Raw genomic sequence first — 26,691 nt, forward strand, 5'->3', positions numbered from 1 at the left:
AAACTCAGGAGTCTGCTGTTATGATTTATTGGCTTGTGAGCTGTTGTGCCAGGCAGCAGGAAGACTTAACACTTGAAGTGCTCTTCCCAAAACAATACACTCAGGTGGGGATAGGAAGAGCTGGCAGGGATCCCCACCTTTCTGTGGAGCAGCTGCTCCTTGCTAGAATGTGGAACATGGTGATGGAGCCCTGGGCTGAGCAGGGAGGAGGTTGGGAGGGAGGCACTGCTTGAGTGGCTGCAGAGAGCAGGGACACTGCTGGGAATGTGCCAGGGGCTGCTGAAGGTGCAAGCACTGAGCTGGGGACAGGGCTCAGGATGCCAATGGTGTCAGAGTGGTCCTGGCAGCAGGGCCCTGCAGCCTCAGGAACAGCCCTGCACCCCCTTGCAAGGACTGGAGGCTTGGCCAGACCCAAACCAAGCCCCTGTGAACTCTCTGTTGAAAGAGAAATCCCTCCCTCTCACCCGGCAGCACCAAGGACTCCACAGCACCCTGCAGCTCGTGGATGTGCCACAAGCCCACAGGCAGTGCTGCCATCAAAGCAGCAGCCTGAACACCTTGGCACACTGAAAAGGCAGCTCAACCTTTTGGAAATGGCACTAGGTCATGCTGGAAGCTAGGCTGGAAGCTCAGCTCTGCTTGCTTAGAGCTTCTATTTTAATTCTGTTGGTAATTTTGAATTATAGAGAGGCAAAAAAAGAAGTCCCAGGGGAGTTGTGGCTGTAAAATGGCAGCTGCTCACAGCAAGGATATGGTGGTGAAGGCTGTGGTTCTGCAGTGGGGATGTTCTTACAGTTTTGGCAAAACGTGGCACTGATAGAAAACAAGGAAGAGACTGGGGAGATTGAGTGAGCATCTGGCTCTCAGGGATGCTCTTGTGCCATGTCCTAGTCCCTACAGGCTGGCTCCTCACTTCTGACCATGCACCTCACACAGTGACATCAAAAAGGAACTGGAGGAGATTTAGATTTCTGCCCAGTCCCACCCAGCAGAGGTCAATAAGTTGGATGGGATGGAGAGTGCTGTTATGTTTACAAACCCTTGCTTTCCAGGGGTTTCATCTCAGGAACCTCCTACAGATGCAAAGGGAATGGGAGCTGCTTTTCAGCCGAATATAATTTATTGCACATTTTACATTTACTTTGAGATTGACAGAACGCTGGCCATAAGTGAAATAAAGCCCTGCACCAGGAACTGGTCACAACTGAAAAGTTTTGGTTTTAATAAAAACAAATGAACACCCCTTCATAATATGAACTTGTTTTTTACAGGGGAAAGCATTTCTTTTGGAAATCTCATTCTCCTGGTGCAGTGACCAGAGCACAGAGAACCACAGCTGCACAGAACAGGGGCCAGGTCCATGTCAGGAAAGGAGTTATGGCAGGAGTTGTTGAAAGCAACTCTGCACTGCCAAGACATGGATGTTTTCCCCTCTGCTGTCACCCATGAGCAATGAAAGCTGCTCTGGACTTAGCCAGAGCAAAACTATGATCAAGGAACAGCCACCACGATTCCTTGTCTCTCTGCAAAAGCCTCAGACGTGCTGATGTACCCAGTGTGTAGCAGATTCTACAAAGTGCTGTTTCCAGCTGCTGGATCACCAGCCCAGGACTGCCCTTCTGCTGGAAATCCCTGCCAGGGCTTCTAGGCAAGATAAAGCCAATGGATCTATGCTATAACTGCTGCTTTTCAGAAAGAGCAGATGAGTGTTACATTTTCAGCTCTTAATCCATTTGGCCTCTCTCCTCACTTTGGTATGGCTTATTTTATGAACTACATTTATTTTTACTAAAAATAAATTAGATGTGAAGAGATAGTTGCAGCATCAGAATCAAATGAAATTAATTGCTGTCCTTCTCCCTCACTTGCTTTCCTCTTTTCTGGAAATCCTTGACAATACATGGTTGGGGGTGGCAGAAGAATTAATAAAACTATGATACACCGTGTCCTTGTCTGGAAGAGCAGTGTTGGAAATGAGCAGCTGGACAGATTGGTGCTGAGGAGATCAATATTACTTCAAAAGGCAAATTCATTCATATTTAAGCACATACTTTTTTTAACAAGTGCAGTTCAAACACAGATTTGAGATTGAAACAATCACTGACCTCTCTCCAAAAGAGACACAGGGGACTTCCAGGAGGTGGCCAGAGAACTGAAATTCCCCTCAGGAGAAGGAAGAAGGTGTGTTACCTACCCCAGGAAGTACGTGGAGGAGTGAGAAGAACAGGTCTTCATCCCTGCTGAGTGCCAGGAGAGAAGTGTGAGTGCAGGAAGCTGGGAGCAGGAGGCCCTGAGCCCCTGCAGAAAGCACTGTGCACTCAGAGTCACGCTGCTTTATTGGGTACCGAGCCACAACTCAGATATTGCCTGGGAGCCGCCTGCAGCAGCAGGGTCTGTCCTTTTGTCCCTAACAGAACCAGCAGGACACCTCCTGCTGTACAGACAGTAAAAATAAAAGTGTCTCTGTTCAAACTGGCAGCGTCCGGGGGAGGTTTTGCAGTTTCTGTTGAGCCAGGGACCGTGGGGGACGCGCGCTCCCGGATTAGCCGTCGGCATCGATCCTGTGAGCTGTGGGGAGAACAAGGAACTGTACCAAGGACAGGCAGCAACACCTCTGGCTGCTCATTAGACACAACTCAAATAAGCCTCCAATGCACTTCTGGAAGCTGTGTCAGTTGGATGTGCTGCTCACACTGGGCAGGGAGCTGGTCTAGAGCAAACAAAGGTCTGTGCCCTTGAGCCAACCCACCAGAGCCACAGGAGTGCCAGTAAAAGTTACTGGTTTCACAGAGCTATTCCAGCAGGGAAAATGTTTTGGCAGGTAAGATAAATGGGGACAAGGAAGAAATCTGACTCAGGCCTTCATACATTAAATTCACTCCCCAAATGGCCACCCAGCACTGCAAACTGCACAGAAGGACACTGGCACCTGTGGGAGGCCTCTGCTTCCAGCCACAGTTAGAGATACAAACTAGCTGGTACAAACAGCTGCAGAGCTGCTGCTGAGTTCTTTTGGGCCTTACTCCAGAGGCAAGTCATGATCAGCCCATTCCAGTTCTGAACCCCAGTTCTGTGTGCTTCACCACAGAGCTGAAGGAGCCCATTTCTGGTTCCCCAAGGAAGATGCTGGGCAGTCTGTGCTACTCACATTGCTTTGGTATCCTAAGGGCCTCATTGTCAGCTGACATCACCTGGTGCAGAACTCCTCGGAACTGATAAAGCACTTTCAAACTCTTCTCCTCACCCACACAGGGGTCGTAGAAGCCTGGCAGCCCAGCCTTGAATCAGAGAAGGACAGACTGACCATCAGGGAATGGACTTTCACAGCTCTCCAGCTGGCCAAAAACATTTATTACTGCCAAGGACAACGTGTCATAAAGGAAGAAAAGGAGTTTTGCTGCCAGCAAGTTAAGACACTGGGGAATCATTTACACAAGTTTTTGGTGCATAAAAGTAAACCAGGGGGTTGGGAAATTTCTGGTGTACACCCCCAAGGTCTGTAACACCCACTGTCCCACTGGGACTGGAAAAGCCCCAAGAAACAGAAGTTCCTGGGAGCGTGTAATACTTGGTAGGTAAATGGCATCTGTGAATTGATCCAGAGCCACTGGAGAGATCCCCTGGCAGGACACCACATGGCTCAAACAAAATTCTGGGCCACACATTTGAGTCCCTGAGTCTGGGCATTGACAGAACATTTACTTACCTTGGAGGCCTCTGTAAGGATGAGTTTAGAGTCCTTCACCAAGCACTGCAGAGGCACAGTCACATCTATAACCTTCACCTTCTCATTCTTCCTGCTGTTGTCGTTAACAAACTTCCCATACCAGGCATTCACTACAATCAGACCTGCATTTCCCAGGAAATCACAACTGTGATGGAAGGCTTCCACTGACAAAAAGACCATCCCAGTATTTTCTCTTGCTTTCAGTGAGATTTAATTCTCCTGGCCTGAACCCACACTTCCCAACAAAGAACAACATTTTTACTTGGGTGTTTGTTAGCAACCTTCAGCACTAGAATGGAGTGACAGGACCTCAGTGTCACACTGATGTGCCAGTCCAATTGGATTTCAGTTCACTTTGGAACATTCTGTGGAAAACTGCTAGTAACCATAAGAGACCAGATTCCCACTATGATCCAGTAACAAACCATGTAAGGGAAAAATCAGTAAAACCTGAATTTCAGACTACAACTTTTGCACCTTTTTATAGAAACACCTCTCTCTGGGGAAGAGGTAATTCCAGACTGTTGTCTTCAGTCTGTTGATCCACTTCACACCATATCCCAAGATAAAATTCTGTGATCCCTCTTAAGCTCAGGCACCTGGAGCTGAGTCATAATAGGGCTCCCCCACTACAGGCACAGCAGCATCTAAGTTGCACTTTATCAGGAGTGGGAATGAAGAAACACCACCTTTGCCTTGTTCCTTCTTCTCTCCAAATTTATAGAACAAGTAAATGATATCATAATCTTTACCCATTCTGGCTTCCTCTGCTTCAATTATCCTTCGGACTGACTCCTGCATTAACCGGACCTGTCACGACACAAATGGCAGAGCAGAAATCACACAGGGTCACAGACTGTGGCCAAAGGACAATGGTCCAGAGTGAAAAGAGTTTCCTTTCACTAAGAAAGACTCACTGCTGCTTCAGCCTCCTGTTTCTTCTGTAGGATGTCACTGGCTGTGCTCTCCCGCTGCTTCTCCAGCTCCCTGGCAGAAGGAAGGCAGAGCTGGGATTCAGGCAGAAACTGGCAGGGTCTCCTTACCCACCCCTCAGCCTCACACAAATAAGCCCAAAAAAACTTCCTGAGGAATGTGCAAGCTCACCTCTCCTTCTGTGCCCTGAGGTAGGGTTTGATGACCAGCCTGTGCATGGCAAAGTAGATAACGAGAGGTCCCACGGTGGCATAGAACACAGCACTGGGAAGCAGCTGATCTGTTAGATGGACAGGGAAGAAGTAGGTCTGGCTGGCCCTATTCAGCCTGCAACAAAGAAGAGCAGAGGGATGGTAAGAGGAAAAGCAGAGCTGGATGTACCTGATGAAGCACACTTAGCAGCAGTGCTTGCTGATGAACCAAGGGGAGATGAATGAGGAGCTCAAAATGTGAAAAGCCTGATAAAGTGAAAAAGCCAACGGCAGAAAAGGCAGCTGACACCAGCCAGAGCCAGACTTTGAAGCAGCAGCTCGTGATATACCTGACCATTCTAAAGTTCTTTTTTTAATCTTAGGAGAATTTGCTTGGTCATTAATTTCAACTGAAAAAGGGACGAACATCCTCATGAAAGAAGAGAAAATGCTTCTAGAGAAGGCCTGTGCTCATAATACTGGAATGGGCCTTCAGGGCAGGTGTACATGAACATTTTTCTGAAGTCTGTAACAATATTTATTTTAGAAAACATGAGTTTCCTTGGGCCTGAATTCTTCAGGCCCTTCAGCAGTTTCACACCCCACAGGGACACTTAATGAGCTCTGTCCTTCTGTGAACTGCACCTTGTTAATGGTACAATCATCTGCATTAGGCAATGGTAATTCCCTAATTCAAGCATTCACTTGTACACAGCACAATACACATGGAATCCATCTCTACTAATACTTTCAGAAATCTTCCATTCACTTACCAGAGTGCTCCAAATCTCAATTTAAGCTGCATTTCAGAATATTCTGATGCACACACACACAGACAGGTGGCCCAGGCTGTGAGTCACAGCAGTGGAAAGCACCCATTGCTTATGATGGGCTTACAGCTTGCATTAGGGTTGAGGGCAGCTGCACCCTCTCCCAGTGATGTATCAATACACCTGTATTGACCTGGGACTGGCACCTTCCCACCTGAATACTGGAAACAGAATCATGGGGGTTATGGTCAGCATCTGTAATAAAGAGTTGAGATCTTGAACTGACTTGATTTTCAAGGACACTCCTTGGGGAACACCAACGCTGACAGTGGCTCCTAGAACACTGTGTCTGGAAATCTTCCTCTCTGCTCCATACTCCACTATGGTCCCAAAGAAACCCACCCTAGAATGACAGAACCAAGAACTGTTAAGACAGAGAAGATATCTGAATTTCTCTTTACTGAATCCTGTAATTCCCAATCAAGTAAAGCATGGAAATGCATCTGTTTGCAGCAGATGTTGGCCTCTGGAAGATTCACAGTGTACCTCCAAGGTAAGATGAGACCTTCCAGCTTGCTAAGTAGTGAACAAGAACTTCTGGCTTTCTTATTGGGGATGATGCAGAGATATCATACACAAGTATTATTAGTTCCACTTAAGTGCAGAGGCACACAGGGCCAAGCCTTCAAGACATTCACTTCAGCCTTTACCAGATTTAAAGAGTGAAAAGCAGGCTCCCAAGGGCCACAGAAGCATTTGGTTTGTGTGGAACCTGGAGGCCTACAGCAGCAGGAGAGGACAGAGTCCTCAGGCTGTGAGCAATGTGAATTCCCTCTTGAGCACTTACTTGAGAGAACCTTTCACTCGTGTTTGATCCTCATCCTGAAACTTATGCTGGTAACTGACCATCATGAAAGAATGGGGGATTCCCAGCTGAAACACAAGAGGCACAAACATATCAGAACATCAGAACCCCTGGCCAATGCTGCACCCCCAATTTCCTTTCTCAACCTTGAAGCACAGAACACAAAGCAGTTCTTGCCACTTACAACCTTCCTTAACCTGTAATCCCAAGGCAAAATGTCAGAACTCAGCACATCCCCCTGGGTGTCCAGAGTTGCCAGGACCCCTGCCAGGGGGCTCAGAGACCCTGGCACACAGCCCAGAACACCTGTGGGTTTGATTATGACCCATGGAGCGAATTACCAGCTTTGTGTGAAGGCCTGATAGCCACAGAAGTTTAAGTAGTGTAATAATAAAATTATCACTAGGTGAAAAAGTAGATTTTGGGGTTTTGGGGACAAGATGGAAGGATTTGGGCGTGTCCAGCCTTTCTTCTTCTTCTTCTCTACCTCCATCTTCTGCTGTGATATTGGCACTTTTGGATTGGTTTAGAGTAGAAGCTCACTGTCTAACATAGGTGATAAGTATTGGGAAGTAATTGTAAACATGTTATATGTAGTTTGTAGTATAAAGAGATAATGCTGTCCTGGGGGCAGGCAGTGTACCTGGAATTGTCCTGCTGAGCAGACCTTGGCTGGATAGGAGAAAAAAATTTACAGATAAGATACAATTAACAACTCTGAGACTGAGAACTGAAGAGCTCTGACCCATTCTTTGAATGTGCAGGCCAAAACAGAGACTTTTCATGTATCTCAGGCTGCAATAAACTGCAAACTCCCGAGAGCAAAACACTGCTGGGCCAGGCAGGTGAGGCTGCTCTCTCCCACAGGATCCCTGTGCTGCCCGTGGCTCTCACCTGCATTGCCAGGGTGAGGTGGCTGCTTTTGGTGTCCCGGACAATGCTGGTGTTCATGGCTGACTGGATGCCCCACCTCCACTGCAGGTAGCCCATGGTGTTCTTGTCCAGGTTTCGGGCCAGGACCGTGGTGAGGCCGGGGCGGACCCCGCGCGATGAGAACTGCAGGGCACAGTTTGTGGTGATGAAACTAGAAACATGAGGAAAAACTTGTCAGTGGAAAAAAACACAGGCTCCCAGCTGGCCTCAGAGTCTTTCTTGCCCAGGAATTTTTACTGAGTGCCCAGAGACCATCCTGCAAGGCTTTCAGGGAAAAGTTAAAATGAATTCAGACTGCCCTGAGCACAGCAGTGCCCAGGAGAGCAGCTGTGCCCTGGTTTATTGTCTGTGCCCAGGCACCCAGCCTTCCCCTTCCTGCCCTGTGCAGGTAACGTCCTGCTCTCTGCAGAACAGCACACTGGGCTGCTGGCACAGAGCAGCCCTGCTATTCAGTAATCCTAAAAACCAGTGCTAAAGCACTCCCCAGGGAACATGAATCCTGTACAAGCTCTGAGGAATGGCAGATGCACTAAATTTGAAAATGTAAACAGGAGGAACCTACATGAGCTCCTATGATGCTCTGACATGTGGCTCCAATCACAGGCCTTACCTTGGATTCTCCTTTGCAATCTGAGACTTCTACTCATTTGTGAACAGACATGAGATTAGTGGCAAATTTGGCATTATTTTCATCTCCTGTTTTGCAGTCAAAAACTCCCTCTCACACATGGAAGCCTCAGAAGAGTTCCCCATTTTTTGTTCTGTTCCCAGAGCAAACTTCTGTTGCTCTGCCTCAAGTATGATAAATCGTGACAAGATGAAGTACAAATCTAAGGATGTGGAACACAGACCTTCCTTAACTGGAAATATGAAAAATGAGGGCACCAACACCCAAAAAGAATGCAGGCATTTTGACAACACAAGTATGACCTCAAGTCTGAAGTGTAAACACCTTATGGTGTAGGACAGAAAATGAATCCAAAATTAATGTGAAAGAGAATTCAAGTCATTTAGCTCCCTTTTGTGGGATATTAACTACTAGGCCATTTTTCTAATATTTACCATCTTGGTGTAAGATTACGAAATATCTTCAGCCCAAAGAGAGGTCCATGAAGGTCTCCAGCTCCAAACTCCAACTGTTGGAATACACAGTGCCAGAGTGTTAGAGGAAATCATCCTTTACAATAGTGACAAAGTATGGCATGAGCATCATTTTCATCACAGCTGTTTTACACATCTGAGTAACATTTACAACCTCTTTCAGCACCCTCCCTTCTCTTCAGCTTTGCATTCAGAAGAAGAAAAGGTGTCTCACTGAGTTGGAGCCCATGGGTAAAACAAAGCCAGTTTTGTAAAGCTACAGGTGACTGCTGCTGGCACCTGGGAACGTGGAGAAAACTCTCACAAAAACAAGGTTTGGTATTCCCTTTGTCTCAAATTCCTTTAATAATTAATTTTTCTACATTTTACAGAATACAGAAAATGAGAGATGGACCACAGCTAAAGCTCCCCCCCAAAAAATAGAACATCAAGTAACAGATTGAATATAAAATTGCACAACAGGGGTACTCTTACCTCTCCCCATCCCTTGGCAGATGTCACTCGTCTCAGTGCAAGATTAATTGATCCCCCTCCATTCCCATTCTGGGTGGAAAGGTTTCCAGACAGTATTGCTGTATCTGTGGAAGTCAGGGGTGCCTGAAAAAGGAATATATTGTTTCAAGTAACTCTGATCCCAGTTCACACATTTAGTGCATGTTCTGCAAGGACATAACCACCACTGCAGAGTGTAAATGGTTTTGTAGTCCAACATCAAGCACGGCAAAAAGTCAGATAATTCTTACAGTACCAGATAATTGTGACACCTGTAATGTACCACCTGACCTTGAGCTGTAAACCATTCTCATCTCTCTAGCAGACTAAATTTCTACAACTCTCTGAAAGAGGAAATGCTTCCCATTCTTTTCCTTATGCTCATCCTCAGGACTGGGTGCCATACACCGAACACATCCCATTCAGTGAGAACTGGGCACTGAGCATCTCCCTGCCAGGAGGGCAGGACCAGGTGCCCAAAGGCTCCAGAGCCAACCCAGCATTCTGCTGGCCCCAAGCTGCCTCTTCCCACCTGTGCTGTCCCTCCCAAACCCTGCTGAGAGGCAGGAGCAGAGCGTTCTGTGTTCTGTGTTCTGTGCTCTGCACTCACTCACGCCCCGCTCACACGGCAGAGTTCGCCCTCCTCACCTCGATGGACTGGGATATGTGCATTTTGTTGATCTCAATCTGGGGAAAGCTGCTCCCAGGCACATCTTCATACTCCTCATCATAGCGATCAAACAGGTCAGTGGCATCTATTCCCACACTAATTGTTCCCTGAGGGATGACAAGGGAAACAGGCATTCAGCATTAGCAAACATCTGGCGTGCACAGAACCATCCCTGGGTATGATTACATTTTTGTGCAGCTTTCCGTTGCTCTGCAATTACTTTTACCACTCTAAAATGCATTTCCAAATGCACAAAACAAAAGTGAATGATTACAATATTTCTAAACAGCAATATAAATCATCAAACAGACTGGAGAAAAGGCAGTTTTTCAGCACAAACTCAACTTGCAATCCCAGGGGATCATTTTTCTATAGTGACACATTACAGAAACAGGTAGAACACCTTTACATAGCAGGTTTCTTCTTTCACCACAAATGACTGTGCTCTGTCAGTATTTAAAAGTTGAAATAATATATTCTAGAAATTGATTTTCTTCAATGGAACTTGGACAGAAAACCTCTACAGGCTTCTTCTGATGAGTTACCTAAACCAACTTAGTACTGAACTGTATAATTCACTTTCAATTGACCTTGTTAGCAAAATATTTTGATTTCTTCTTCTAGTTTATACTTTGTGATCAGAAGGAAGGCTTGAAAAAGACATACTCTTAGCAAGAGGTAAATATTTCCTTTCTCAGACTATAGAAAAACTTATTCCTACAAAAAACTAGGTCACAGCACAATAGCCTGGCTACCTGCTGCTGTGCTCCCTCAGACTAACTGCAGGAGTGTGTTTCTTTGAAAAGAGCACAATTAGGTACTTGTCTGGGTCATATAACTTCAAGAGGCTTTGGAAACCTTCCCTATGGATCCATCTGACAGCATCCCAGCTCCTATAAAACATATGGATTGCAATAAAACCCCCCCTCTGTGCACAAGCACAGACTGAACTCGGAGCAGTTTGTATATGGAACTCACTAGCTGGGCAGCTACAAACCCCATCCACACTCAGGCCAAGCATGGCTGGAATAAATCCTTATTTCAGTCTGAGGGAGCATTTTTCCTTGATTGCTCCACTCTAATCAAATGTTGACTGTAAATAAAGGAAGAATTGCAGAGTCTGACAGGACTGGAACCTTTTCTCTGCCTGGGCACCCAAGCTATCTATTTGCTGTGGAGATTCCCAGCCTCTTCTCAGTGTTTATTTTCTCATGAAGCAAAAATTGGATAAATATTTTAAAACTGAAAGGTGTGGTTATTTCCAGTTGAATCCTGGAACAGGGGCTGTGCCCCAGCTGCTTACTAACCAGCCTTGGCAGCTGGTGAATTTCAGAGCAATTTCATTCATTGTTCTGCATGGTGGTGGCACCAACAAGCAGCTTCTGCCCTTTCTGCACTTTCAGGAACCATCTGCAAAGTCACCTTCAGGTGACTCCAGACCCTACAGCTTCTCCAGTTTCAGCCCTCTCCTGTGCCATGCTGATCCTTGAAACCAGGCCAAAAGAAGAGGGAAGCAATGGAAAACCTCTAACCACCCTGGAAGGGCTCAGTCCTGTGCTAGCAAACACCATTTGGTGACAATCCTGCTGTACTTGGCTTACTGGTGCCACAATGCTGCACCCTTTGGAAAGATGCACCAAGATCCACATGCATTCCTGAAATTCATTGCACCTCTTTTCTCTAAAACACACTCAAAATACTAAGATTTCCTTTTTCCCATGTATGAATTGTACAGCAAATATTCCTCCCAAGGAAAAAAGGAAAACACTGAACCTCTCCATGAAAATCCACAAGATCTGCTCAGAGAAAAGGAGTGTCTCCCTCTTACTCTTCTGCTTTTCCCTGAGGTCAGAGGTGAACCCTGGGCAGACCCTCCAGCTCCTGCCAAGCAGGTGAAGTCACCCTGGGAGCTCTGTGGATCCTGGCAAGGAAACTGGTTCAGGCACAAGCACAGGAAAAGCAGCAGATGGCAAAGTTAAAAATATTCCCAGAGAACAAGAGCACCCCTATGCCTCCGGATAATGGAGGGGAGATTGCTGCTGCTCCCAGCTCCCACCTGCTCTGAGCATGGAGGAGCTCTCCACAAAGGAAGGGCAGCAGGAGAGAGCTGGAACTCCTGCTCAGGAGCCAGTGGTGCCCACACTGCAGCAGCTCAGCAGGGCAGGAAGCAGGAGTGGCACTATGGAACCATCAGAGCTGGGATTGGCTTTGAAAATCACCTTTATTTGCCAGCCTGTGAAAAGGTAACACGCTTCACTGATGGAATTCGTACATGTGCCAGAGGAAAATATACTTCCTCCTTACTTTTTACTTAGGGATTTACCTTCAGCAAGGTGATACCTGTAAGTTATGCCAGGCTTTGCCTTGAGGCCCCTGTGTTCCTTACATACTGACCTTCCACAGCAGGAAAATAACTGGATTTAATTTCTCCTAACAGGAAGCCGTTCTTCTTAAACCTAGTAATGAACTTTTCAACCCTTCTGCACATCTTTGAAAGCAAAAACAAAGCTCTAAAAGCAAATAGGAGACTCAATTTCAACCCTCCAAATTGCCTACATCTGGTTATTGCTCAACATTCCTGGTTAAAATGCTTTATTTTTGTGAAACTGTTTTATAGAACCGACAAAACGTTGGAAATTTTAAAATAACTTGTGCTCGTGTATGAAATGATCACAGCTGTGCTCCCCAATTCCACGGGAACACTGCCTGGAGAGGCATTTCCATCAGCTGCCAGCCTGCAATTGCTGTAAACACCCAGATGGCTAATTTTATCCCAGGACACAGGCTCACAGTGCAGCTCGCAGCCACGGCAGGGAAAATGTCACATTCCTGCAGCAGGGAGCAGCAGGGTGGGAGATAACCATGCCCCTCTCTGCAAACACCTCTGTGACCCCACTCACCCACACCTCCAGCAGGGATAGTTTGCCCTGCCTGGCTTGTGGCACACAGAAATCCCTTCCTGCCTGGAATAAAGCTGTCAACAGATACTCACACAACACTTTATGCTTGTTTACCCTTCTAGTACAAAGCAGTTCTTAGTGTCTATAAACTACCCACAGCCTGGAGATCTGGACAGCACAATTGCTTTGCTAAGAGCAGTGCACATCCAAAGGTGGTGCCAAGGTGAATGTGCCAAAATATTACAGCTCTGCTTAGGTGGATGTTTTCCTTAAGATCCAGTCCTAAGCACCACTGCAATCCCACATCTGTCCACTCAGAAGACATTGTGATTTTACACTAATGTATGAATTAATTTAGTTAATAGTAAGTGCAGCTCTTGGATAATGTTAGTCATTGCATAAGAAGCAAGATTTTTGCGATTCAACAAGCTTTGAAACTTCAGTCAGGGACCATCCTGACAAACCCCAGCTTTGCCTCACACACTCATCAAGCCAAGAGGCAGCAAAGACACCTCGAGTCTGAGCTATGGATACTCTGGCCAATTGCCATGTCCATCCCAATGGGAATCCTGAGCACCTCTGACCAGCCAAGGTGAGCTGAGGTGAGTCAGACACAGCTCAAACAGACTGAGATGGGAACAGCATCCAGGATGATTCTCACCCTGAGGGCACGATCACCCTTTCCAAAAACAGGCACTAACCCTGTTCAGATTGACCTTGCTCACTGTGCTGCTGCCCAGCTGGCTTAGGGATGCTTCAGATTTGTTGCTGGTTTCAAGATGCATTTGAACAGCTCCCTGCATTGTTGTGACACTGCAGCAGTGCCAAAGGGAAAACCTGTCAGGTAACTGCAGCGAGTTACAATTATTTAGTAAACTTGGAAAGAAATCATAAATATTTCAGTGCTAGGTCTATTTTCTGAAAATTGCTGAAAAAGGTATTTTGTCTCAACATGTTTTGCTAAGAAAAGAAGAATATTCAGTAAGGGATTGTTCAAAGAATGAGCTGTTTGCCCTATATTATGCAGAGAAACTGCATATGCAAAAGACAGAAAGTCATGCAGCAAGTGCAGACACCTGAGGGGCTCTTTCCTCTGGGCCCTCACCTAGGCTCAGCACCCCCTGCACACTGGAGATAATTACAGGCCCACTCTTGAGACCAGGATTAAGTCTTTGCTTACCTTTGGATTAGTTCTCTGCTGCAGTCTCCTCTCTTCCCTCTCCCTCTGCAGACGCTCAAATTCTTCCCTGATTTCAGCTGCAGTTCTCTTTCGTTCCACAACCTGCTCAAAAAGCAATGAAAACCAAACCATTACCAGACAGAGGCTGCTCAGGGCATTGCAGTGCTGGGGTTCAGAGCCTTGGGTGCAGAATGCACTAACACACTGCCCCAGCTGCTGAAAGCCAATTTCAACAGTCAGAGTTTGGAACAAAGCACCCAGGCCAGATCAAAGGGCAGGCATGAGAGAAAACCATGCCTTGAGAGAACAGAAAATGGTTTTGTTATTTCAATTCTGTGACAAAACCAGGGCAAAGAGCTGTCTAACCACAAGTACAGGACACTGCAGTGCAGCTGTTACCCTCAGTGATCCATTAACTGCTCTACCACGTGTGGACACAAAAATGAAAATAACTGAATCTCTCTGGCCTGAGGTAAATTGATTCCACAAGAGCTGTGTGATTTCAGGCTGTGCTGGTTCACAGCTGCTTACCTGACATGGCTCAGGGAATGAGGGTTTTATATAGGCCCAGTTTTGGAATGGATAGAAAGAGTATTGGATTTTGCTCTGCAAAATAAGATCAAGTCTGCCAAAAGCAGTTAAAAAAATCTGGTTTTCAAAGCATTTGTTACATGCTGGATCTGCTCCACATTTCTAGCAACTGACTCCAAGTTTGACCTTGGGGCTGACCTGGCCCAATAGCACAGGATTCTGCTTCAAGCAGCACAGAGCAATCAACCAGGGCTGGCAGAGGCTAGCAAGGGACTCCAGAGCTGGACAGATATGAATGGACAAGTTCTGTTTCCATGCCCATAAAACCCAACCAAAACTAAACCAAACACATTAAAAAAACCCAGCTCGACCCACCCCAAAAAAGCCCAGGAAGAAAAAGTAATTTCAAACTCAGAAGCTAGTTGATGCTGAAAAAAACAAGCTTTGGATGAAAAAGTTGGGGCTAGATGGACAATAATGACACATTTGTCTCAGATAAAGATGTTGCCTGTCATGGTAATATCCTTCCAGGGAACTCTGAGTGTCAGGTTTATTGTTCTCTTGTCAAGTGCAAAACCAAAGGGTTCTCTGGAAATCCATCATGGTGTTCCAGCAGGGACAGAGAGAGACAGAAATAACTAACCAAGGATGCCTTCAAACCCAGAGGCATTTATTACCAGCCAGGTGTCAGTGCAGCTGATAGAACCATGGCAGATAAAGGTGGGCTTAGTCAAGGCCACTGGCCAGAATGTGCTCGATTTCTCTCACCTCCCAGCCTTCCATCTCCAGTCCTCTCCTCCCATATATGTCATAGATGGCTCTGGTCTGTGGATCACTAAGCACTGCAAATTGAAACCAAAATATAAGAACTTGCTAGAAATGGAGACCACGGCCAGGTGACAGGGAACAGACCCAGAAATGCAGCAGTTCATCAATACAATATTAAATGATATCTCTACTTGAAGCTTTTCAGCCTTTATTCTCCTATGGAAGAGGTCTTTAGAAGTAAGTCAAGTGATGAGAAGATCATTTACAGCATGCAGGAGGTAAGACACACACTCCTCATCTCATTCCCTGCAGCATTTATAAGGGATTTCCCCTCTGACTTATGGTACAGAAGCAGGAAACAGCATCGGTAAGTATCACCAAATTTAATTATTGCTTTGTAATAATAAATATCTTCAAAAAGCATGAAGGCACAGCTCTCCCAGAACCCCTCTGCAAAGCTCAGCCTCCCCCTGACCTTCATAGGCTTGGTGGACAAGGTTGAAGAGACGCTCAGCCTGGCTCTTGAGCTCGGGGTCGCGGTGCTTGTCGGGGTGGTAGAGCATGCACAGCCGGCGGTACGCCGCCTTCAGCTCCTCCTGGGAGGCCTGTGGAAAGCACCAACAATCAGCAAGGACAGCCAAGGCCACGGCCAAAAGGCCACTCTCAAGATCAGTCCTGAAAGGGAAGTCTGTCAGCTGTTACGTTGCATTAATTTGGACCAAAATCAAGAACGCGTTATTGGTTCGCTACGTAAGTTAATAAAATATTCAATTATCACACCAGGATTGTCCATGCTATCTGTAGTGCAACAGGGCACCTCATCAGTGCATAATCAGGTATAAAAAAGGATGCAAAAACCCCACCATTCATGTTCAGACTAGGTGTATTAGGCAACTACCTAATACAGGTATTAGGCAACTGATACAACTATATACAACTACATAATACAGGTATTATAGTTGTATATATTTGTATTAGTTGTCTAATACAAATGTATACAACTGTATACATTTGTATTAGACAAATAATACAAGTATATAGTATTGTATACTAATGCAAATGTATTAGTTGCCTAATACAACTATATAATACAGGTATTCCCCTCCAAATCAGAAGAGAAGGAAAAAGCAAAGTCATCTCAGATAAAAATATATAAATCCAGAGATGTACAACAAATTCTACTCATATTTCAATCTCAACCCTCAAGAGGACATTGTAACTATCCAAAAGCACAGCTGTAAAGGTAAGAAATGTAAACCCATGGTTCTGCTCTCATCCCAGCACCTGCCCTGTGCTCCCCAGTGCCCCATTGTGCTCTCCACCAGGGTCTGTGTTGTGCTGTGAAGGAGGAAGGTGCCTCATCTGTCTACAAAGCCAGGGACAGTGTGCCACCAAACAAATCACAAATGAACCTGCCTTGTCCTTTACTGCAACCACTCTGGGACCTCAGATGGCACCTGGCCTCCTTCCAAGGACAGGGATGGCTCGTTCAGAATCAATAGGGAAAAACCCCTGCTCCTTACATTACCATCTCCCAGCAGTGTTATTTTTGGACTCTGGAGAGTCTTGGTAATCTCCCCTCTCTCACCTCACCCTGCTACTGCAATCCCTTGCATTGCAGTTCCTGTTCCTGCCCATTCCTTGGAGATTGCTTAACAACGACTTTTCAGAAGTGCAGTTGCTAAAATCAACAAGAACTTCCCCCAGGCAGAGCTTGAAAGAGCCCAACCATCCAGTTCTCAAACTGTCCAGGCAAGAACCAGCTCCTGGGCACAGGAAGCCATTCCAGGAGGAACATCCAGAGTAAAATAACCAAAACCTGATGGTCCAGGCTGTCCCCAGGGGCTGCCCCAGTCAGGACCCAGTGCAGTCAGTGAGGGGAGCACTCAGAAGTGGATTTACAGATACAAATTCCATTTACTGTTAACACCCTTCAGGAAGCAAAGCTGTCACAGGTTCCTAGCTTTCACTGGGGAAATGAAGTTCCTAAAAGGTAATTTCTTGAAGTAACATCTTTTTCACCACTTGTGGCAAGGAGGGTTTCCATCACAAAACCACATTCACTTCTGTCACAACCAGGAATCTGTCTGGATTTGAGGACAGCTCAGAATGTTTATTCTGCACATTTTTATTGTTCCTTGTTAATGTTTTGAAATGATACAGCAAAAGAGGAGCTGCCAAATTTGCTGGTCCCAAGACAGAAAGGGCAGCTACAATTAAGCTTATTTCTTTTTACTACCTTATGCTTTCTCGGATATCAAATTTAAACTCAACTGGGAAGGCAGGGGAACATATAGCCCCAAAATGGCATTTTTAAATCAAATTAATGATAAATGGTTTAATGTGCTATTGATTATATAATAGAAATGAGCAGGTTCATTTTTCATAAATGCCATGTTCAATAAAATGTTAGATTGGGCATTTCATCATCACTGAATAGTTTGGGTCATTGGTTCAATATTCCACGAGCAACAGCCTCTTCAAAACCACTAAAGAAACCCTGCCATCGTTTTTAGGCTGCCAGGAAATGCAGTCACAAATAACAGCATGTAAGTTACATTTTTATTACCAAAACTCTGGTCAACATTGAAAGGTCTCATTTAAGGTCCCAAACACAGCACTGTGTTTTTAGCAGGCTAACGTGTCTAAAAGATGAATCATTCCCACACACGCTGAGCAACTCCTGCTCACAGGATCCTGCCTCCATGGGGTCACTGCAGCTCCAAGCCCAGCGGCCACATCACCCCGTGTCAGCACCCAGACACGCTGCTCACCACATCCACTGCAGGACAGTACTGCTGAAAATAATTAGCAATAATTAACAAAGCACCCACTCCTCTCTGTTGGAATTACTCCCTTGCAGACCCCTTTGATTCAGTTTCCAGCTCCCTGCAGTACAAAACCTGAATGTCCTGCTCTGGAACCTGGCTAAGTTAACCATTAAACCTTCCCCAGCAGTCACAACCCCTGCGTGGTTCCCAGCTCTGTTTTAACCTCTGCACGCTGCTGACGTTTTGGAGGGGAATTACGAAAGCTCCCAAGGAATGTACAAGCATGGCCTTGCTGGCTTTAAACCAGACAAGGGCTTGATTTTTTTTTAAAAAGGAGCTCAGCATTAGAGAGTTCTGCGAACAGCGTGACCATCACACGCTGTTCCTTCAGGAATGCAGCCGATTCCTACACACGAGGCACAGGGGACTGTCCCTGCAGCTCAGGGGCTGACAGGAGCTCCAGAGGGAATTCTTCCAAGCTCTCAGACTGAATCGCTTCCAAGTCTGGATATCCTATTGCACTCAGCAGTGGTGGTTCAATACGAGCCTTGTCCAGCTACAATGGCCACACCCAGGCTGATGGACTGGATGGGCTTTTTATACATATTTATACACACACAAATATATATATAACAGCTATATTCCTGCTGCACTCGCTGAAACAAATTACAGCACAGTTTCTACATCCAGATCTTTGCAGATCTGCCTAATATTAATCATAAAAAAAGCAGTTATCTCCCAATAAGTTCCTAACTGTTGCAGTGCAACAAACCCGCACCAATTAACATCCATCTATTCTTAAAAGTGAAAAAAAGGATTCTCGATCCTTTTTTTGGCGGGATAAACATTTAGCAGAAATCCCTGGCTGTTTCCAAACTGGAAAGGTTCGGGAAGCCTCCCCAGCCGCGCCCCAGGGGACGCGGGTGTGCGCGGCGTGCGCGGAGCTGCACCAGGAGCGCCCCGGCAGCGCCCACACCGCCGCAATTCGGAGCAAACCCCGCATTTCCCGGCCTCAGCGGGCGCTCCCCTGTCTCACCCACCCGGGAGGGCCCGGCCCGCGCTCTCCCGCTCCGCCGCCGCCAGCAGCAGCAGCGGCAGCAGCCCGGCCCGTGCGGAGGACACGCCGAAGGGGCGCCGCTCCCGCCGGGCGCACACGAGGGTCTGGCCTCACCCCGCCCGGCCCCGCGCGGCCCCGCGCGGCCCCGCGGCCGCACCTCACGGCGCACGTTCAGCAGCCCGTAGTAGTCCTCGTTGTCCGGCGCCTCCTCGCCCAAGGCCGCCGCCATCGTCCCGACCTCTCACCCCGCGCCGCCCGCTGCGGCGCCCCCTGGCGGCCCGGCGGTCCGGCCGGCCGCGCACGCGCGATGCCACCGCCCCCGTCCTCCCCGTTCCCCTCCGCGCCCGCGCGGCCCCGGCGTGTGCGCGTGCATGTGCGCGGCGCGCGAGCCGGGAGGCGGCGGCGGCGGCGGAGGCGGCGAGGGGTGAGTGAGGGAGGGACTGAGGGACAGAGAGAGCGAGGGAGGGAGCGCGGACCGGCACCGGCAGCGACCGGCACCGGCCTGCCCTGCCGCGCTCCGCTCCGGCCACGTCCTCCTGGTTCTTCGCCCCGGCACTCAGACGCGTCTTTGCTGGCGCGGTCGCTCCGTACCCCAGCGGCGGCTGTGGCGGTGTCGTGGGTGCCCCAGGGCCTCCGTCCGCTCCGTTCCCGGGGGATAGCGGGAGGGAGGGAGATCGCGACCGCCGGCGCCCGTGCCCGGTTCCTCTCCCGGTGCCCGTCCCCGGTTCCTCTCCCGGTGCCCGTCTCAGTGCCGCAGGGCCCTCGGTCCCTGCCTAAAGCGCAGTCGCTCACTCCGGTCATTGACGGGACGTGTCGGTGCAGACGCTGCCCCGAGGCCTCTCTCCCCGGTAACAAGAGGGCGATTTCCAAACCCTGCTGTTACCATCCCGTCGCTATTCCGTGAGTCGCTATTCCCGGCTCCGGCGGGGCTGCCGGAGGCAGCGGGGCAGCCCGGTACAGCGGAGGGTCCCAGGGCAGAGCTGCACGGCACCGGAGGCGAGCCCAGCTGAGCTCAGCGATGTCAGACCCGCGGCAAGGGCACGCCGTGGGCAGAGCGTGTGCTCGTTTGTCGCTGGCTGATCTGGAGCAGTTTCCTTTGGATCAATAGCGCTGCTTTGGCTTTTGGCGTGGAGAACTCCAGTGAACCCTGCGGTTCACGCTGTGCTGCCCTCCCTGATGGTGGGTGAACTCCCCAGGCTCAACCAGTACCGGAATGGAAGGGAAATGCCCCAAAGTGTGCAGAGCTCAGAGATTTTAGCAATAGGGCTGCTCAGCTTTAAACCTAAACCTCCTTTAAAGCGTGCTGGTGGACAGACAGATCGGGTATTAATGCTGTGATAAGGCTGTCACAAAGAAAAATAAGCCCAGTGGCTGGATCTGATATGTGTGTGGGGATGCTGGAGTGGTTTTTGGGTACTGCTGTCTGTAAAGAGGAGTGTTTGAAAAACCACTCATTGACACCAGTGCAGGGAACCACATTCCCATTTCAAAACTCAGCTTGTCTGCTTTGGATTTTATCTTCATGTCGCTTTTATTTGAAAACAGGAATGTTTTAATAATTAATAAGTTTTTTCTTTCTGATACAAGGGTAGTTAAGAAGGAAATATTGATTATGTTATAGCAGTTCCTCTGCACTCCTGGTGGGTGAGGTGCAATGCTTGGAACAAGAGGTGCACAAAGGCTCCCTTTCTGAGAAACCATGTGGAAATGGGTCTGTTCTGCAGGGAAGCACCTCTAGCACTGCTTTTCCTCAATGAACCCACCTGCTAGACAGGTTTTTTTTTTTCCTCCACGTGGTTTAGGAGTCATTGAGTCTGTGCAAGAACGCAAAGGAGATTAGAGTTGTGAGGATGCCAGTTGCCATGGCAACTCTTATTTCCCATGGATTTTGGTCCTGTCATAATTATGCTCTTTTTCTAACAGATTTGGGAGCTCTGTGATCCTTGGGGATGATTAGTGACAGAGTTACTGGGGATCCTTCCCCTCACCAGATTGATCTGACGCTTTCCTGAAAGACCCAGCTGCTTGTTGCCAACGCTGGCTGCTGTTCCCTTGCATCACAGATGATTCAGGGGAATTTTCTGGGAACGTTCCACAGGTGTCACATCTTGGCAGGGAAATATAGGAAGAGAGAAATACGAGTTTAGGGAGCTAAATATGAACTGTGCTTTCTAAGGATGTAGAGAGAGCTCTTTGAAACCCTGCATTATAACAGAGGAAATGTGACATCTATGGCAAAAAGCAATCTGATGGGAAAAAGAAAAAGGAAGAAAAGAAAGAAAAGTGCTTGTTTGTGCTTTACCAACTTGCCAAGGCTTGGCTTGGGGTGCAATATTCATTATTCATTCCTCTTTCCACATTGGTACTTGCAGGTGGAAGCTTTGTGGTGCTGTGTGGGCACAATCCCTGCAGCAAGAGAAGCAGTCCCAGGGCTCAGGTTTAGCTGGACATGGTTTGTCAGATGTGTGACACTGTGGCTGCTGCTTCAGTGCTCTGTAGTAAGCTGTGAGTAGCGTCACTAGTGGTGGTAGAGCCAGAGATAGCAGAGGGGACACTGAGGGATCCAGTGTAGCAGATTCTCACACTGACTGCCATCACAGACTCAGCCCTGGGAACCTGTCCCCTTACAGAGTGGGTTTGGTCATATTAACTTTAGTTCCATCACAGCTCAATGGAGGGAAAAACTAGAAAGTGCCATAAATCCAGCCGAGCTTGTCAAAGCTGTCAAATTACCCCCTGACAAAGCTCCTGCCTGTAATGGCTGCAGCATCAGCTGGAGGGGATGGCTGTGATGGGGTGACAGCACCAGGGCTCAGCACTGTTACACTTGTGATCTACTGTCACCAGGGGCTCCTGGGCACTCGAGGGTGATGCTCTGAGCAGAGTTAGTTTTTAAAAAATATCTAAAAATATAAAGGTGTAGACCAGCATCCTGCCCTCTGTTCTCAGGCAGAGTAATGCTGACTGCTGAATTCTAGTAAAGGTGTTTCTTGGCCCCATTTGTTAGTATTAGGAGTCCAGAGAGATAATGTCTTTGCACATATAAAAGGTGCTATTGATTTCCTGTTACTGTTGTCCTGAAATGTGCACGGGGTGTCTATGGAGCAGTGACAATCCTCCATCACTAGCTTTATGGGAAAAGAATGCTTATTGAATCTCTTCCCATAAAATATAATCTCCTTCTCCCTTCCAGAAGTTGCCGGCCCCTGTGGGAGTCCCTTATGTTATGTCTTTGAGAAAATTGATTTTTTTTCTCTTTTTTTTTGTCTCTGCTTTGTACACTTGTATTTAGTCTTATTTTTAATTTGGCTCATGTGATATGAAGGCTTCCCTAACATTAAACATGCTTGCTCAGTCATGTATCACTTCTCTTTCATATAGATTAACACTTTCAGAATGTTTTAAAGTAAAATAAAGATATTTGCCTGGCACAAGTCTCTCTTGTTGTTGTGGGAATTTTTTTAGTCTGAGCAAGTCATTGCCCTGCTCCTTCTCTCCAGACAGGGCTGAGGCACTGACAGCTTTTCAGCTGCTTACAGGTAAATTTGGGGTAAGTTTCTGGAGTGAACACACTGATTGATCATGGCTGAATGACACCATAGCCCAGAGCACAACTTGCAGTGTTGTCTGCTCAAGAGGCAAAGTGATCTTTGAACTTTAACAGTGGCAAAAATGCTGTCAGATTTGTCCTTTCCTCTGTGTAGCAAATGACTGACTATGGGATTTTTCCTTTCAGGGAGGAAACGGCAACATGAATTCATAGATGATGAGTAGGATGCCAAAGCCAGAGATGACAGTGCTCTTGAAGAAATGCTGGGTAGAACAAAAAGGTAAAAGGAACAGCTAATTGAGTGCATTTCAGAGCCTGTGGGACTTTGTGGGGTACCTTTCCTCACGAGGCACACGGCACACCCCCTCAAACCAGAGCTCAGTGTTCTGAATTCCCTCCTCCTCTGTTTTGCATGAAGTCCCAGTGCCGCCTCTCACTCCTGACCTGCTCGGGTTTTCCCCAAAGTTGTATCATGATGTATCTAAAACCCACACAGCTCATCCTTCCCACTCTGTCCCTGCATGTGTGCCCTGGTAGATGCAGCAGTTACTCCACGCCTCTGCTGCCGTGGTTGTTCTGAGGGCAAAACCAGAATTGAGACTGCACTGGAGCAGTCCATTTGCAGGCAGTGTGATGCTCAGAGGGTTGGTCAGCCAGCCATGGGCTGTCCTGCTGTGGCCATGGCCCAGGCAGGTGCACAGGCTGCAGCGTGGGAGTGTTCTACAAACAGGTGCCACCGACAGGGCTGAATCGCTCTCTGCCACTCTGATGCTTTTACTGCATTTTGTGATAATGCTGTAGAGATGCCCAGAGGAAACACTTCTTATTGGCTCTTTGATTCTGTGAAATTCTCTCTGTGATGGAGGTGTGATAGTCTACCTGGGAACTTGGGGAGGGAAGAGGCAGATTTAGTCATACCTGCAGAGCACCACGCAGTAGAAGGGCCTTGTTATGCTCATCCAGTGGCAGCAGAAGTGGCTGAAACAACTGATGGGGAGCGGGAAAATCTTCATTAGTCATGTAGCTCTCCTTGGGATATTTCCATGCTTGTTTGTGCAGGCTGACTTAAATCCCCCAAAAGTCAGAAGCAAATGTTCTCCTTGCAAGCATTCCAGGTTTGCAGTGATGATCTGCCTGTTGCTCCTGCCTCACATCTCTCCAGCAGCAGCTGTGTGGGACACAGGGTGTTTCTGGGGCAAGCAGAGGATTTGTCAGTACTGTTTAATGGTTGATACATATATATAATAGTTTCTGCTGGAAATGTTGTTTTCAAAACAGCAATCAGGGAGGAATTACCTGTAGTTCAGGTGTTTGTGCCATTTGGCCAACCAGAGCTCTTAGTCTGCTTGGAGCCTTCCAGCCTGATATGACAAGAGCCTGTAATGGACAGAGATCTTCGCTCTGCATGTGTTCAAAATATCTGCTGAATATACTCTGAAACACTGATTGACTTTTCTGGAATGGTCCTAACTTGTATAAGCTGTCCTACAGTTCAAATCCATTGTTACATAATTTTTAGTTTAATAGCACCAGAGATGAGAATTTAAGGATACTAAAAATAGTAATTAGCAAGTTTCTGTTGTCAATCCATATTTTGGGAGATTTGATAGTTTTGTTGTTTTTTTGCATATGTGTATGTGAAGGCTGTTGATATATTTTTCAGCTATTTCCATAAACTTGGATGTAAGTCTCTTATACTCTTTGGGTTTCAAAATTCTTCATCATCAGTCTGGAGAGCTTTGAGTCTGTAAAACTGGAGAGCAGCCAGTGCTGGCAGGACCTGTGTCCCTACAGGAGTGCTGGCTCCCCAGAGCCAGCTCATGTAGCCATTCCTTATTCCTCTGCTCCCTGCCTGGGGCCCTGGCACCCAGCCAGCACTGAGCAGTGGTGCCTACAGCACCCACAAGGCCGGGTGAAATGTGGAACAGGGAGGGTTTACAATATTTGCTGCAGTTTTGAGAGCTCAGTAGATTTGTTATTTTACTGCTCATGCTGCTAAACATTGGCTTGGGTCAGTCGCATGGTGCTGGTGCTTTAAGGTGGCCAGTGGCCACTAGCTGTGCTCAGCACTGCCTTTGCCAGCTCCAGCATTGCAACACGTGCTGTCCTCTCAGCAGTGGCTGGAAAGCTCCAAAAGGAGCAGATTTGGCATCAGCACAATCACTTCTGCAGCCGTTGTGCTCCAGGCGCTGCCAAGTCCTCGCTGCTCCTGCTTCCTTCCAGCACGTGGTGTTTGGTGTGACCCTGGGCACAGACAGTGGCCTGCTGGGCTAGCTTGTGGCTTTTTGGTTTTTCCCTCAGTGTCAGCATTCAGGTTTTCAGTTGCAGGAGAGTGATGGGCAATATCTGTTCTGGTGGTCCTGCAGCATTGGGGAGCAGTGGCAGCAGTGGAAGGTGGTGTGTGTCACCCCCATGGTGACATGGGCTCTTGAGCAAGGGAGCCTGTCTAAGGGAGACTCACATTGTTTGGGGTCCTGTAGCCTCACTGCTGATTCAAGTTCTCTTTCTGAGGAGGAGCTTTCCAGAGCACCTGACTGTTGGTGTTTAGCCCACGTCTCGCAAGCAGTCAGGAAAGGAACGTGAATCACTCGGTATCCTTTGATCTGAAAGTTCAGTGCTAGTCCTTTTCTGTAAGTTCTTAGTCACTGTATTTGAAGCTCTTGCCCTCAGAGTTGGAGGCAAGGCAGGAGGATGAGATGCACTTAGAATTCCTCCAGCTTTGAGATAGAATATTGCATTCACCCACCAAGGCATTTTATTTTAGCAAGGCCATGCCATATATCAATGGCTGTTACTAGAAATTGGGACTCCAAGGTTTTCTGATTTTGTCTGTGGGGTTTTATTTGGTTTGCTTTAGGTTTTCCCCAAGAAATTGTGGATGTTTTTGAATGGTACCTGTTAGTTCCTCAGATGAGCTATGAACAACCTTTCACTGCAACCCTGGGAGTTTTAATCCAGATACTTGCTCTCAACAAACTTGCTATAAACCATAGAAACGCTTTTGTGCAGATCAATTTTGATATCACTACTGAGAACATAAATTGGAATTTTGATTGTGAAAATTATTGGCAAAGTTTGGCCATGTGGAGCAGGTTTTACAGTGTGTGTGACAGGCTGTTGATGGACATAAGCACAGATCCAGGAGAAGATCCTTGGCTTCCTGTAAATATTCAGGTGAAGTTATGCTAACTTACTGTACATTGTTTCCCTGGCAGAGATGGCCCTTTAGATAAATGTTAAATAAACATTAAACACAGACTGACACTGTCAAAAGGAAGATACAGCTCACTTAACACTGAAAGTGGCATTTCATAGAGACCTTTTGCAATTTGTAGTTCAATAAAAGGTAACCTGTGTAGAAATATTCTGTGCTTGCCTATTCTGTCCTTGTCTGCCAGTGCTGACAGGATTGTGTTCCTGGTTTTACCTTCGTGGTGTCCCAGGCTGAAAAACTTCATCTTTCACACTCCTGAGTTCTATAAATAATTGACATGCCTATCTTAGCAACTGAGCATCAGCAGCAAATTGTATTATTCTGGAGTAATAGGGGTTTTCTACATTCTATACTCCTTTTCATCTTAATTTTCACTTCACTACTGAGAGTGAGGAACTGATTTACTCCACTTCAGGAGAAAAAGTATTATTGTACTGGTATTACTGTTCCAGTCCTTCAGGGGAGGAAGTTCAGGGGAAAGTCAGAGCTCACAAATGAACCCATCTCAGTGAGAACGAGTTATTTCTGTGTATTTTCTGCAGCTGCTGTTCGGATATATTTCTCATTTTGTACAACTCTCATGGGTCACATGGGAAAGAATAGTCTTAAAGGTTAGACGAGGTTTAAGCAGACCTAGAAAGAAACTGCTCTGTGGCTAAAACAAGTAAGAAAATATTAAACCAATCATTTTTGCCTATAAGAAGTGTTGTGTGATAAGGCACTGTTGGGCACCCCAAGAGAACTGGAGCAGCTGCTCTGCCATGGTGCCACTGGGAGCAAAGCATGAGTGACTCCAGTTTGTAACACTGGGATTACTTTTCCATTTGGTTTACATATTTGTAAATAATGAATGGAAAAGGAAAAGTCAGGGAAGTTCCTTCTCATTGTAAATTTATAACAGGGCAGAGCTCAATTGGGATGGAGTCCTTTAAAGACTGGGATAATGCTTTCAGCAATGATGCTTTTTAATTGAAAGCTCAAGTGCTCTGTGGGTTAATGATGCTCCCTGAGGGAATCACAGGACAGACTTGGATGGGT

At 47.0% G+C, this 26,691-nt stretch overlaps 2 protein-coding genes across 7 annotated transcripts in view; one reads left to right on the forward strand and one right to left on the reverse strand.

The window, feature by feature from the left end:
• Positions 1-2,466: 2,466 nt before the first annotated feature.
• Positions 2,467-19,182, reverse strand: DNAJC11 (DnaJ heat shock protein family (Hsp40) member C11). Of its 2 annotated transcripts, none has more exons than XM_064730391.1 (16): positions 19,047-19,182; positions 15,537-15,666; positions 15,062-15,135; positions 13,763-13,864; positions 9,661-9,789; positions 8,995-9,117; positions 8,482-8,555; positions 7,381-7,570; positions 6,469-6,554; positions 5,908-6,024; positions 4,832-4,987; positions 4,645-4,714; positions 4,480-4,537; positions 3,707-3,849; positions 3,149-3,278; positions 2,467-2,568 (listed from the first exon to the last, which is right to left on the reverse strand). In XM_064730391.1, the coding sequence occupies exons 1-16, from the start codon at positions 19,116-19,118 to the stop codon at positions 2,543-2,545; spliced, it is 1,680 nt and encodes a 559-aa protein (XP_064586461.1). In that variant the 5' UTR covers positions 19,119-19,182; the 3' UTR covers positions 2,467-2,542. The 2 variants fall into 2 exon arrangements, with proteins under 2 accessions (XP_064586461.1, XP_064586462.1); XM_064730392.1 differs by lacking the exon at positions 19,047-19,182 and adding an exon at positions 18,873-18,970.
• A 72-nt stretch (positions 19,183-19,254) lies between these two features.
• Positions 19,255-26,691, forward strand: part of CAMTA1 (calmodulin binding transcription activator 1) — a 244,299-nt gene continuing 236,862 nt past the window's right edge. For 4 of the 5 annotated variants that reach the window (XM_064730528.1, XM_064730529.1, XM_064730533.1 and 1 more), the window contains exons 1-2: positions 19,256-19,313; positions 22,626-22,719. In XM_064730528.1, coding sequence (XP_064586598.1) covers positions 22,653-22,719 — 67 coding nt within the window. In that variant the 5' untranslated portion in view covers positions 19,256-19,313; positions 22,626-22,652. Of the gene's footprint in view, positions 19,314-22,625; positions 22,720-26,691 lie in introns of all 5 variants that reach the window. The other variant, XM_064730531.1, reaches the window with a different exon arrangement.

The sequence above is a fragment of the Zonotrichia leucophrys genome, chromosome 21 (assembly GCF_028769735.1).
Source record: "Zonotrichia leucophrys gambelii isolate GWCS_2022_RI chromosome 21, RI_Zleu_2.0, whole genome shotgun sequence".
NCBI classification, from domain to species: Eukaryota; Metazoa; Chordata; class Aves; order Passeriformes; family Passerellidae; genus Zonotrichia; species Zonotrichia leucophrys.

Coding starts and splice junctions, on each gene's coding strand:
- DNAJC11 (XM_064730391.1), bottom strand. CDS start 19,118: ATGGCGGCGGCCTTGGGCGAGGAGGCGCCGGACAACGAGGACTACTAC. Junction 6,555..7,380: donor ACCTCACCCTGGCAATGCAG/GTGAGAGCCACG, acceptor CTTGTGTTTCAG/CTGGGAATCCCCCATTCTTT. Junction 4,715..4,831: donor CTCAGGGCACAGAAGGAGAG/GTGAGCTTGCAC, acceptor TCCTTCTGCCAG/GGAGCTGGAGAAGCAGCGGG.